The 12,974-nt window shown below is 43.0% G+C and overlaps 2 protein-coding genes across 2 annotated transcripts; both read right to left on the bottom strand.

Annotated features, from left to right (window-relative positions):
* Positions 1 to 669: 669 nt before the first annotated feature.
* LOC105025788 (zinc finger protein 665-like) lies at positions 670 to 5,314 on the bottom strand. The gene is made up of 2 exons (XM_010896753.3): positions 4,970 to 5,314; positions 670 to 2,964 (listed from the first exon to the last, which is right to left on the bottom strand). The coding sequence occupies exons 1-2, from the start codon at positions 5,160 to 5,162 to the stop codon at positions 1,976 to 1,978; spliced, it is 1,182 nt and encodes a 393-aa protein (XP_010895055.2). The 5' UTR covers positions 5,163 to 5,314; the 3' UTR covers positions 670 to 1,975.
* A 1,422-nt stretch (positions 5,315 to 6,736) lies between these two features.
* Positions 6,737 to 9,468, bottom strand: LOC114839090 (zinc finger protein 135). The gene is made up of 2 exons (XM_029119186.2): positions 9,194 to 9,468; positions 6,737 to 8,708 (listed from the first exon to the last, which is right to left on the bottom strand). The coding sequence occupies exons 1-2, from the start codon at positions 9,384 to 9,386 to the stop codon at positions 7,489 to 7,491; spliced, it is 1,413 nt and encodes a 470-aa protein (XP_028975019.2). The 5' UTR covers positions 9,387 to 9,468; the 3' UTR covers positions 6,737 to 7,488.
* Between the last annotated feature and the right edge of the window lie 3,506 nt (positions 9,469 to 12,974).

The raw sequence follows: 12,974 nt of genomic DNA, 5'->3' as shown, positions 1-12,974 counted from the left end.
AGACAATTCCAATCAACCTTCACAAAAGTATTTTATTCCTCTTGACGTGCAGAAAACTGCTAAATGTGTTAAAAGAACAAAAACTTTCACTTATTCTTGACCTTGGGTGTCATCGTCTGGCCACAGTCCCTATTGTGTACCAATATATAGTAGAAATCTAATATTAGTTTTTTTCCAGGGTGGAAAAGGTGACTCCAGTTCTTTAAGATCTGGATTAAGCAGCCAGAAGTGGAGACCAAACCAAAAATAGCACAAATTCAAACATTTAATAAGGCATGGTTCAACAAACATGGCAATTGATCCGGCCATCCCCTCACAAAATACAATACAGTGCTGGTACATATCAGTTATCTTTAGTCGATTTTGGGGCTGCCCAAACCTGTTGCTGGAGATGTACTGTCCTGTAGGTAGTGATGGCCATTCAAGGCTTCATTACCGTTCTTCTAGCAGCCGGATATTATGGTAGTAGCGCTAACTCAGATTTTCCATTTCAAAATAAAAGCCATCATTGAAATATATACAGCAATATAGTTAATCTAGTCTGTACGTTGTTTAATGTCTGTTCCAATGTTATTCTTGTCTGTTCTTTTTCAGACTATATTAATTATATTGCCATCAATGATGGCTTTTACTGTGATAAAGAAAATCAGAGTGCAAGCATAATATCCTGCTGTCAAAATGGCCATCACTACCTGTAGGTTCTCACTCCAACTCTAATTTAGCACACCTGATTCTAATAATTAACTGGATAAAAAGCTACATCAGGTTAGTCCCAAATGGGGTTGGAGAGAACCTACAGGACAGTTCATCTGCAGGAACAGGGTTGGGCAGCCCTGGCCTATCTAAACCCTAAAACCATACGAGAAACCCAGGAAGCATCAGGCAATTAGTCATCTGAGGCTATGCCATACTTATGGGTATTTATAGCCACAATGTGTATAAATTCTGCTGTGTCCAAGCACAAAAAAACGATTTAATCAAAACATTTGAATAGTCATCCTGATGTATAACGTTTTAAGAACAAAAAACATTTGAATCTCACCTGTTGAAGTTAAAATCTGGTTGTTATTATTGAGACAGACACGTGTGACCTAAAGCTCTAACAGGCGTACATACTGAAGGCCCATATAACTACTCTCAGAAACACAGTTGAATCAACAATGTGAGTGGCCCAGGCACCGTACAGATGACATTACAGCAATCACAGTGTCCTGGACATTATTAGTGTGCCCGGCCCTGAATGGCAGCTAACTTTAACCATGACATTTGACAGTCAAACAGGACATCTAAAGATATGGCGTTCAGTCATATAACAGAACATTGGCAATCGTGTATTACAGAATAGGAAATGGCTACTGGATATTCTGTTTGTTAATCTCAAAATCCCCATTACATTATCCCTCGATAAATCCTGCCATAACAAGATTTATCAAGGGATAATGTTGGCTCTGTCGTATAGCTTGATGATTTGAGCTACACAATTTTTGTCTATCCCTCTTCACTGTAATGTGTAGTCCCTCAAAATTTTTGAAAATCAGCATATCTGCCTCAATAGCTGCAACAATACTGTTTCTGTTCTGTAGATTGTTCCACTTTGCAGTACTTCCTGTGTTCTTCGTACCAATATTTCCTTCATTCAGTATGTTCTTACATTCTAGAACATTTAAATGAACTACAAGTATGCAGTAACAAATGAAATACTTAATGGAAAACCTATGTTGTATGTTTCTGGACAATACTTTGACGACATGACCGAGGGGAGCAGATCAACAGAAAAACAACCCTTACTCCTCACTTAAGCCCAATGACAGGCCAGACTTGATGGAACAGCCTCAAAACATTTCTCACTGCTTCAAGCCGCACCTTACCACACCCACCAAACGGAAGTTATTTTTTTGAGAATGTACGAGAATTACTTTTTGCGGGAAATTATGTTTGGTACCAGCAGCACTGCTACCTAGCAAACAGAAAGCATTTATCGTTTTGCACCTCTGTGGATCTTCATATGACTGGACAGGTTGACACGTTGTGTAAAGCGTTTACCACATTCTTGGCATTGATGCGGTTTCTCCCCTGTGTGAGCTCTCATATGTCTGCTCAGGCTTCCAGTTTGAGTAAAGCACTTTCCACATATTTTGCACTGATATGGTTTCAATCCTCTGTGGATCAACATGTGATTGGACAGGGAACTCTTTTGTGTGAAGAATTTTCCACATTCCTGACACCTAAATGATATCTTCTCTGGATGGATCACTGAATGCCTGGGCAGGGTTCCCTTTATAGAAAAGCACTTGTCACATGCATTGCAAAAATGTGGTTTCTCTCCCGTGTGGCATCGCTTCCTAGAGAAGAAGTTGTCACCAACATGACAGGAATGGTTTTTCTCAGTGGGAGTTTGCAAGTGATCTATCATATTTTCCGTGTCCGTCCTGCCCCCAGCACTGGTATGAAAGCTTTCTCCGTTATATTTCAATTTTCTCTTTGATTTGAGACCTGACGTTAGTCCTCCAATCTGCACCACATTCTCACTTTCCTTGTTCTCACTCAAAGCTGCAGAACAGTCTGGATTTACTTCACAGAGGGACTCAACATAAACAGTTAGCTGGGAAGCCCTGTAATCCTCTTTTTCAGGTTCGGTTTTAATCTCTTCCTCTGTGTTGGTGGGTAGTCTCTCTCTCTCTGAGTACGTCACAGTTTGAGGCGTGTTCCCGTGCGTCGGATGAGATGGGTTCTCCTGGTCACAATTTTTCCTCACACAAGGAGGAGTGAATATTGAGTCTTCGATGTCAAAGTGAGATTGAAGCTGCTCTTCGTCCTGACTGATCCTGCGTTCCTCCTCTTCCTCTTTAATCGGTGTGGGGTAGGGGTCCTCCGGCCCTGGTTTGGGGCTCCACTCCTGCACACAATGCTGCTGTTCATGGGGAACTACCTTTTCACATCTGGGGAGAGTGAGCTGCTGGCAATCTGGAAAAATAAGAAATATAAAGATGATGATCATTCAACAAATCATTTGTTCAAGATAAAGTTGCCACAAACATTTTATAAATATTTTGTTCTTCTGAGTATGAGTTTGCAGGGGATCTACCATTTGTTCTATGGGGTTTGTTCCTATGTGAAGGAATATAAACTTTGATATCAGGCCCCCTAAGGCCTTGAAGCTGCTCTTCCTCCTGACTGGTCCCGAGTTCCCCTTTAATCTGTGTGGGCCCTGAGTCCTCCTGTCCCAGACTGGGGCTCCAATGACCTACGAAACAGGTCATGTTTGTGGAACTAGCGTGTGATGTGCGCCTTGTGAAATTGCACAATATCCAGCTGAAAGTATTCATTTCAAAACATGTAGACTGTTCCCACAAAGGGATGCACACGGTCAGCAACAATGCCTAAGTGCCCTGTGGCATTCACATGATGCAGAATTGGTATTAAGAGGCCTAATGCATTCCCCACATTATTACACCACCACCATGGTTTACACTAAATGCATTTTACACCTAATTTTGACCCTACCATCTGCATGTCACAGCAGAAATTGAGACCAGGGAATGTTTTCCAATTGTCCAATGAAGCCTACTCCTCCTGTTCTTGCTAGCTGACAGGTGCAGAACTCAGTATGGTCTTCTGGTGCTGTTAGCCAAGTGCATCAAAGTTCAACTATGTGAAGGCTTTTTTAATTGTCTGTCATTGACATTTAGAGGAACACTTAAATCACACATCGGGTCTTGATGAACAAAATATATTAAAGATCAAAATATTTACCGTACATAGTGTAATTCATTGACAACAAAATTATGTAACAACGGTCAATGGAAACCAAAATCAACTGATTAAGGGCTGGATTCAAACTCGCACCGAAAATCTAAGTAAACAACTGAAAATCGCAGGATTTTCCAACTTGTGAATTTCACCACGGCAACTCAATGTGATTCAGTAGTGTGTTTGGCCCCCATGTGCCTGTATGCACTCAGGGCATCAGTGAGCTCCTGGACAGTCTGTGGCTGTACTTGGCGGCGTCGAATGCACCAATACATAAAGCCCAGGGGTTCTTAATTGGATTCAGGCCTAGGGAACGTGAGGGCCAGTCAATGGCATCAATGCCTTCATCATCCAGGAACTACCTACACACGCTGGCCACGAGGCCAGGCATGGTCCTGCACCAGGAGGAACCCAGGGCCCACTGCACCAGCGTAAGACCTGACGATAGGTCTGAGGATTTCATCCCGGTACCTAACAGCAGTCAGGGAACCGTTGGCTAGTACATGGAGGTATTTGCAACCCTCCAAGGATTTGCCTCCCCAGACCATCACTGACCCACTGCCAAACCGGTCATGCTGGATGATGTTGCAGGCAGCATAACATTCACCGCGGCATCTCCAGGTTTGTCACGTGCTCAGTGTGAATCTGCTCTCATCTGTGAAGAGAACAGGGTGCCAATGCCAGACCTGCCAATTCCTGTGTTCTCTGGTGAATGCCAATCAAGCTGCATGGTGCTGGGCTGTGAGCACAGGTCTCACTAGAGATTGTCGTGCCCTCATGCCACCCTCATGGAGTCTGTTTCTGACAGTTTGGTTGCACACAGTTTGGTTGTTGATGACCTTCTACGGCCCTGTCCAGCTCTCCTCATGTAACGGCCCATTTTGATTCACAATCGCTTATGCTTCCTAACTGGACAGATTGATATCCCTGAAGTTTAACTGACTTGGTGTTATTCTGTGATGATTACGTGTTCCCTTAATCATCACAGAATGTGTGTAATTGACCCTGAATACTTGATAATAAAAACAGTATGTAGAGTTACTTGCTGTGCCCTCATCTGCTCCCCTCTCCCTTTATAGCCTACACTCCCTAAGAACAACGTTTTTTGAGTTCCAATCAGGTACAGCTCAATGTATTGTTGAACCTAGGCTGACGAGTTAGCTAACACATTAACAAATTACACAAAACTTCGACATTTTTAAGTTTGGGTAATACAAACCTGATTTTTGTAACTTAATCTTTGGGTTAAGATTTAAATTCAACAGCTCACGCAGACGGTTAATCTCCTCTTTGGAACGCGATATTTCTTCGTGTAACTCTGCTACTGTTGTCTCTACGGCAATGGTGATCTCTGTAGCAGCCGCATTAAGTCGTTGAGTAACATACACATTCAGCAACTGTAGTTTGGACATTTTAGGCGTACGGGGGGGAAAAGTTCGTTTTGTTCTGCTCTGCGTTCAACATAATACGTCATATGGTTAATATGACTTATGTTCAATTGTAAGGAATCACCAAAAATACTTCCTGGAAGACAGGTCAGATCACGTGTTTCCTATCTGCCAATGACAGCTTCTGCTATGTGACATTTTTTCTTCTTCTACTTCTTCTTGTAATTCGTTTGGCGGATCGCAACCATACGAAAGGTGCATATACTGCCACCTACTGTACCGGAGTATGAGGCCGGCCACCGGAGTGTGAGGCCGGCCACGGCCAAACTTCATCATAACATTCTGCTCAGCCCCGTTTCCCTTAACCCCAAAAAGGGGCAGGAGAATGACGCGAAGTTAAAGTACCTCGGATGACCTGCTCTCATCTGTGGAATAAATGGGCGTTCAAGTACTGGCTGGATATCAGCCTCCCCTACAGATGCAAACTAGCTCAGAGGGGCCGTGAGGGGGGGGGGTCTAATTAGCACCTAAACCCTTGCTCAGATTGGCTGAAATGTCCATGTGCAATAAATGAGTGTTGGTTGCTTTTTTGTCATTCAACTTTTCTTTTTCACCGGTCATTCTCACCCAGATTGAAATAGTAATGCCTCTTTAAACAGGCTACCTGTTAAGACTAGGGCTGATTTTAAAGTTTTGTTGTTTACCTACAAAGCACAAAGATCACAAGAGGCAGGCCTCGTTATAGTACCTAGAATCTCAAAACAGCTGGAGATTTTTCCAACAGCGCTCCACTACTGTGAAAGCATCAGCCGTTTAAATTGAGAGTCTTAACCCAAAAGTGTCTACTAAAGACTCATCTCTTCGGCAAGTTCTATGTTTCAGTGTAGTCTAGCCTAGGAGTGTCTCTAGTTTTAGAATCCCTGGTTTTAACACTGCAATTATCTACTAAGTTTAGCCTGAGGGTTGCATGTCCCCTTGTGAGGATTGACTTCTATGGCAAAACCCTGGGGAGGGCAACCCCTACTTGTTACACCGGAAATAGTATGATTAGGAATTCTTGTGAATTCTGGGAATGCTCTCTCTAACTTTCCTGGTGTCCTGTATGACCTGAGCACTTGGACCACGCCTCAGATCTTCCTGGCCCAAATGACTCACAGCTGTCCCTGTCCGAAGTTCTCCTGGTTGCGTTAACGATCAGGTTGCTCCCGAATGACACCCCACCTGACTGTCCCAGTCCACACCCCACCTGATTGTCTCAGTCCTGTCCCAGTCCACACCCCACCTGACTGTCCCAGTCCTGTCCACCTGGTTATGCTGTGGGCTTGGACTCCCCTCAGTCTGTCTCCTCTCCAGGTTTCTTCCTAATATTGGACCCTATAAGGGAGTTTTTCCTAGACACAGTGCATGAACTGTTGTTGCTTGCTCTTTGGGGTTTCAGACTGAGTGTCTGTAAAAGCACTTTGTGCTAACTGCTGATGTAAAAAGGGCTTCATAAAATAAATGTGATTGATTGATTAATGTACACTCACTTATTCAGAAAAAACATGATAGCAGTTAAACTTGTTTTACTCCCACAATAACAACAGTTACCTATTTCATAAAAAGTCAAACATAGAGTTCAGTTACTTTATTATAGAACCATTGCATGATGATGAAAGAAAGAGTCAACGGAATCCAGACCTTTTGGTGAAACTTAAGGTATTCAATTGAATGTCAGAAATACAGCCGGCAGAAAAATTTAAGGTAAAACCTGAATGTGTCACCCTTACAGTGAAAGGGGTTCTGAGGTTGTTATGCCAATAGGATGCATTGTCCTGACATGGTTTGGGTCCACTTGTCCCCTTAAAAGGAAAAGGTCACTGCAAATTATTACAGTTTTTCTGAGTGTTCACCTTTACTCTATGATGAAACATTTCTATCCTCATGGGAGGTTCTCTCTTCCAGGAACACAATGCCCCCATTCACAGGTACGCTGGGTCACTGAATGGTTCGATGAGAATGGAAATTGTGAATCATATGGTATGGCCTTTGCAGTCACCAATTCTCAGCCCAATTGAACACCAATAGGAGATGTTGGACCAACATTTTGGACAGCGCTCTCCACTGCCATCATTTACTGAGACACTTTATGTGTTTGTTTTTTTTTTACTTCAAATTGTCACGTGTAAATTTGTCTTGAGCGATTCATTTAACCATTATATATGTTTTGCTATTACATTGATTGAATAATAATGATAAAACAAATGAACTATTTCTTGATGGTTTTCCACATGCTGTGCTTCCAAAAAAACTGTCACGTAGATCAAGGGATCAAACACGCTTTACTCGTACTGCAAGATTTACTCCATTGTTATGTGTTCACACTCTTGTGAACAGTCTTCATGTGTCTTTTACAATTTCGATCATCACTAAAGCATCTGCCACAATAGTTGCAACAATAAGGTTTCTCGCTTTTGTGGGTCTTCATATGCTTAGAAAGGTTCCCACGCTCAGAAAAGCCTTTCCCACATTCTTGGCACTGATGAGGCTTCTCCCCTGTGTGAACTCGCATATGCCTTTTCAAGGTTCCACTTTCAATAAAGCATTTTCCACATATTTTGCACTCATATGGTTTCTCTCCTCTGTGGATCATCATGTGATTGGTCAGGGTGTTCTTCTGTGAAAAGTATTTGCCACATTCTTGACACCTAAATGGTTTTTCCCCTGTATGAGTTCTGATATGACATTTGAGGTATACCTTCTGTGTGTAGCATTTCCTACATTGACTGCACCGGTAGGGTTTCTCTCCAGTGTGACTCCTCATATGTATTTTTACGTCACTATTCTTAGAGAAACTTTTTCCACACACATGACAAGAAATGTTTTCTTTAATGTGCGTTTGGAGGTGTCCCATCAAACTTTCTTTGGAATCTAACTTTCTTCCACACACACCACACATGCAGGCTTCATTTTCTGTGTGTGTTTTTCGCACATGAAAAATTAAAAAGCCCTTGGACGCAAACGTCTCCCTACACACCAGGCACCCGTAAGATGTTGCAAGACTATGAGCTGGTGATGGTGAATGAGGCAACAGTGAGTCTTTCCTTCCTCCCATACAGGCATGGGTGCTTCCTCCTTTGTTTGGCCCTAAAGTTAGTCCTCCAATCTGTACCACTGCCTGACTTGCCCTGTTTTCACTCAAAGCCGCAGAACAGTCTGGATTTACTTCAGAGGGGGGCAGAATGTGAATGGTTTGTTCTGATACTCCATAACCTTCTCCATCAGGTTCTCTTTTAATCTCTTCATTTGTTTTGGTGGGAAGAGAGTCCCTCTCTTGGCCCTCCAACGTTTGGGGTCTGTTCCTATGTGAAGGATGAGATGGGTTCTCCTGATCACAGGCAGGACTGAATATAAACTTTATGATATCAGGCTCCCCAAGGACTTGAAGCTGCTCTTCGTCCTGACTGGGTTCCTCTTTAATCGGTGTGGGGTAGGGGTCCTCTGGACCCAGATTAGGGCTCCACTCCTGCACACAATGCTGCTGTTCAGGGTGAACCTGCTGTTTTGATTTGGGGAGATGGAGTTGGAGGTCTGGAACAAATTAGGAAATAATAAGTTGCTGATAATTCAAAACATATTTAGACATCTCACAATGCCAAATTAATCCATAGTTCTCACCTCTGGTTCGGTTCAAACATTAAATAAAATGTTGAAAACGATCTAACTAGCTTACTTGTTAGTACAATGCTAATTTTGGCAGGTATTATAACAAACAAATTATTTTATAATCAACAAAAAGTCTGGAAAACAGAGATTGAAACATTCACTATTTAATACAAAAAAACATGCATTGACTAATATGAAATACTAAAAAGACATTCAGTTCCTTTTATTCCTATTAAGCAATGAAAACCTGTAATCTATCCACAAAAAGCCTTCTCCAAATACAGCTGGCATGGTGTCTAGTGATTTAGTTGACTTGTAATAACTGAAACTAAGACTAAAATAGCGGCCAAAATGTAGACTCTTTCAGTATTAGTAAACTAAACATTAATCAAGATCTAATCAAGACCAACCTGCTCTTTGTAACTTTATGTCGGGTTTGTAAACCAAATCCAACAGCCTACGGAGACGGTCATTCTCCCTCTTCGAACGCGAGATTTCTTCATGTAACTCTACCACTGTTCTCTCGAACACCTCGGAAATCTCAGCAGCAACCGATGTTAATCGCTCAGTAACATACACGTTCAAAAGTGGTAGTTTCGACATTTTGAGCACAATTAAATAATAAAAATATGTATTAATGTGTAAACAAATAAAGCCCACGACCTCTTTTTTCTCCTTTTGATCCCTTTTCTATGTTGACGTTGACCTGCGGTGGGCAGCCAATTTCGAAGGTGCATTACCGCCACCTACTGTACTGGAGTGTGGGCCAGAGTCTTTCCCTCTAATAATTATGGCACTCAAACACATGTTCCACAGACTGAATATTATTACAAAAGTCACATCTACCTGACATATGCTTGCCCAAAATATGTAAATACTTATTCAATCCACAGTGCCCGACTCTTAACCTAGTAAAAATGACTTCCTCCTTACTGTTCCATCTAGCATTCCTCCCTGCTCCAACCATCCCTTGTTCTGTATAAATCTCTCCCTTTTTCCACTTTCCAACAATAGTAGTCCAGATTAGGGTATTAGCTTCTGCTTTACTTATCAGAACCGATTGTTCCACAGTTTCTGTTCGACTATTTTTTTTTGCCAAAACAACCACCATGTCATTCCCCTCAACCCCTACATGTGCCGGAACCCATGTATACTTTACCCTCATCCCCATCTAACAAACCCGGGTGTGAAGTTCTAGTACCTCATACACAATGTCCTGACATGACTGCGATTTGAATGTCTGCAAACACTATATATCTGCACTAGAGTCTGAACAAATTACTACTCTTGCAGGCCTAACTTCTTCCACAAACTGCAATGCCTACAAAATACCAACCAACTCCTCTGTAAACACCCCCATTTTTGGCACTCCAAATGCTGACCAAGTTTGTCCAGTCTGTCCAGATAATCACTGTACACCTCACTCAACTGACAACAAAAAACTTAATATACACTCACCTAAAGGATTATTAGGAATTATCTAATCAACCAATAACATGGCAGTTGCTTCAATGCATTTAGGGGTGTGGTCCTGGTCAAGACAATCTCCTGAACTCCAAACTGAATGTCAGAATGGGAAAGAAAGGTGATTTAAGCTATTTTGAGCGTGGCATGGTTTTTGGTGCCAGACGGGCCGGTCTGAGTATTTCCCAATCTGCTCGGTTACTGGGATTTTCATGCACAACCATTTCTAGGGTTTACAAAGAATGGTGTGAAAAGGGAAAAACATCCAGTATGCAGCAGTCCTGTGGGCGAAAATGCCTTGTTGATGCTAGAGGTCAGAGGAGAATGGGCCGACTGATTCAAGCTGATAGAAGAGCAACTTTGACTGAAAAAAACACTCTTTACAACTGAGGTATGCAGCAAAGCATTTGTGAAGCCACAACACGCACAACTTTGAGGCGGATGGGCTACAACAGCAGACGACCCCACCGGGTACCACTCATCTCCACTACAAATAGGAAAAAGAGGCTACAATTTGCACGAGCTCACCAAAATTGGACAGTTGAAGACTGGAACAATGTTGCCTGGTCTGATGAGTCTCGATTTCTGTTGAGACATTCAGATGGTAGAATCAGAATTTGGCGTAAACAGAATGAGAACATGGATCCATCATGCCTTGTTACCACTGTGCAGGCTGGTGGTGTAATGGTGTGGGGGATGTTTTCTTGGCACACTTTAGGCCCCTTAGTGCCAATTGGGCATCGTTTAAATGCCACGGCCTACCTGAGCATTGTTTCTGACCATGTCCATCCCTTTATGTCACAAAGCTTGAATCATTTCAAATTGGTTTCTTGAACATGACAATGAGTTCACTGTACTGAAATGGCCCCCACAGTCACCAGATCTCAACCCAATAGAGCATCTTTAGGATGTGGTGGAACGGGAGCTTCGTGCCCTGGATGTGCATCCCACAAATCTCCATCAACTGCAAGATGCTATCCTATCAATATGGGCCAACATTTCGAAAGAATGCTATCAGCATCTTGTTGAATCAATGCCACGTAGAATTAAGGCAGTTCTGAAGGCGAAAGTGGGTCAAACACAGTATTAGTATGGTGTTCCTAATAATCCTTTAGGTGAGTGTATGTCCACCCCCTCTATCCCCTTGAGTTTTTTATTTTATTTGGCGGATCGCATCCAACTGAAGGTGCATATTAGTGCCACCCACTGCCCTAGAGTGTGAGGCCGGTCACGGAGTCCCTACCTCATACCCTCATAATAAGGCCTGTATTCCTAAGAAAAAAACCCCTTTACCGCCCCCCCCCCCCCCCCCCCCACAGACAGCACTCGTGTCCCACCTCCGCTTAACCTCCACAACCTTGTCATACAGTAGCTCCCTATCTGTGTCATGCCTTACACAGAAAACCAAACTTGTTCCACGGTTTCCAACACCAAACACTCGTCACACGATCCCATGGCCTTTTCTCCCATGACTCTCAGTGTGGCGTTCAAACCCTTGTGCCCATACTTCAACCTGCTCAGTACCACTTCCTCTCTCCTGCACCCCATAATTCCCATCTTCCCACCTTCACCCCACTGTCTTTCCCAGAACTCAATCCCTGCTGCCCGTATCAAGGACTTGACCTCCCTGCGACCCGGCCAGACCAGGAGATCGACCTCCTGCCTGCTAGCTGCAGTATTCGCCACCATATCAGCTTCTTCATTCCCCTCCAATCCAGCATGAGATGAAACCCAACAAACCCTCCCTACCACCCCCATTCTCTCCAATCCCAGCACTATCCCCATCATCTCACCCAACAAGTCTTCCCAATCTGACCTCCCCTGTTTCACAGAATTCAACACCGTCACTGAATCCGAACAAATAAGCATCCTGCCTGGTTTCACATCCTCCACCCATCTCCGCCCTATAAAACGACAGAGGATCGGTCCCTCCATGACACAAACTAACTGGGAACTCAGGGACTCGCACACCTGCACCCACCTAACCCCCTACTGCGGTCTGGGACCCATCCGTATACACCCTTAAAAAGTCCACACTCCACACACACGCTCATGTCCTCCTTACCCAACTCCCGCTTGTCCACAATCATACCCAAATCCACACTAGGTGTCGGAAACAGCCACGGTGGAACAGAGCCCGGCTATTGTCGGAACCGACCTCGGCCTTGTTGTTCCATATCTTACTTACGGGTTTGTTTCTTTCAATGACAAATTCCGGAATACAAAGAATGAATTTCCAGTGTGCCATTTTTGATTGTGCTTGGTGGTTTAAGGGATAAGGTGCCTGGGCACAAAACAAAAGTTAGGAGCATCATATGCGAAGGGAAATCAGCAATTCATTCCTCCTTAATCATCCCTCCCCAGTAGTCACTGATCTGATCAATCAAACCAGGATTGGCCCAGGTAAGTATTTTCTAAGCAGTTTTTGAACTCTTGTCTTTCCATTAACTATTTTATTTATGCTTTGTCAATGGTATACTGCAAGGCTCTGACTAAATCTCTGCTGAAATAAATATGTCAAGCCTCTTGGAACGTGTGAAGTTTCAATGCCGTCAGGTACCAATTTCAACAACATATTCACTAATATTGTCCTAAACACCAGAAATTGCAATATCACAGGTTTCTCTTGCCTTATGTGTTTCAATGTGATGTTGTTAAAGTTTTTCTTTGCAAATAATTGTTTGGTGATATCAATAGAACTGATTTCTATCAAATCAGCTCAACCGT

The sequence above is a fragment of the Esox lucius genome, chromosome 4 (assembly GCF_011004845.1).
Source record: "Esox lucius isolate fEsoLuc1 chromosome 4, fEsoLuc1.pri, whole genome shotgun sequence".
In the NCBI taxonomy this organism is placed as follows: domain Eukaryota; kingdom Metazoa; phylum Chordata; class Actinopteri; order Esociformes; family Esocidae; genus Esox; species Esox lucius.
This window is presented reverse-complemented; position numbering and strand designations above follow the sequence as displayed.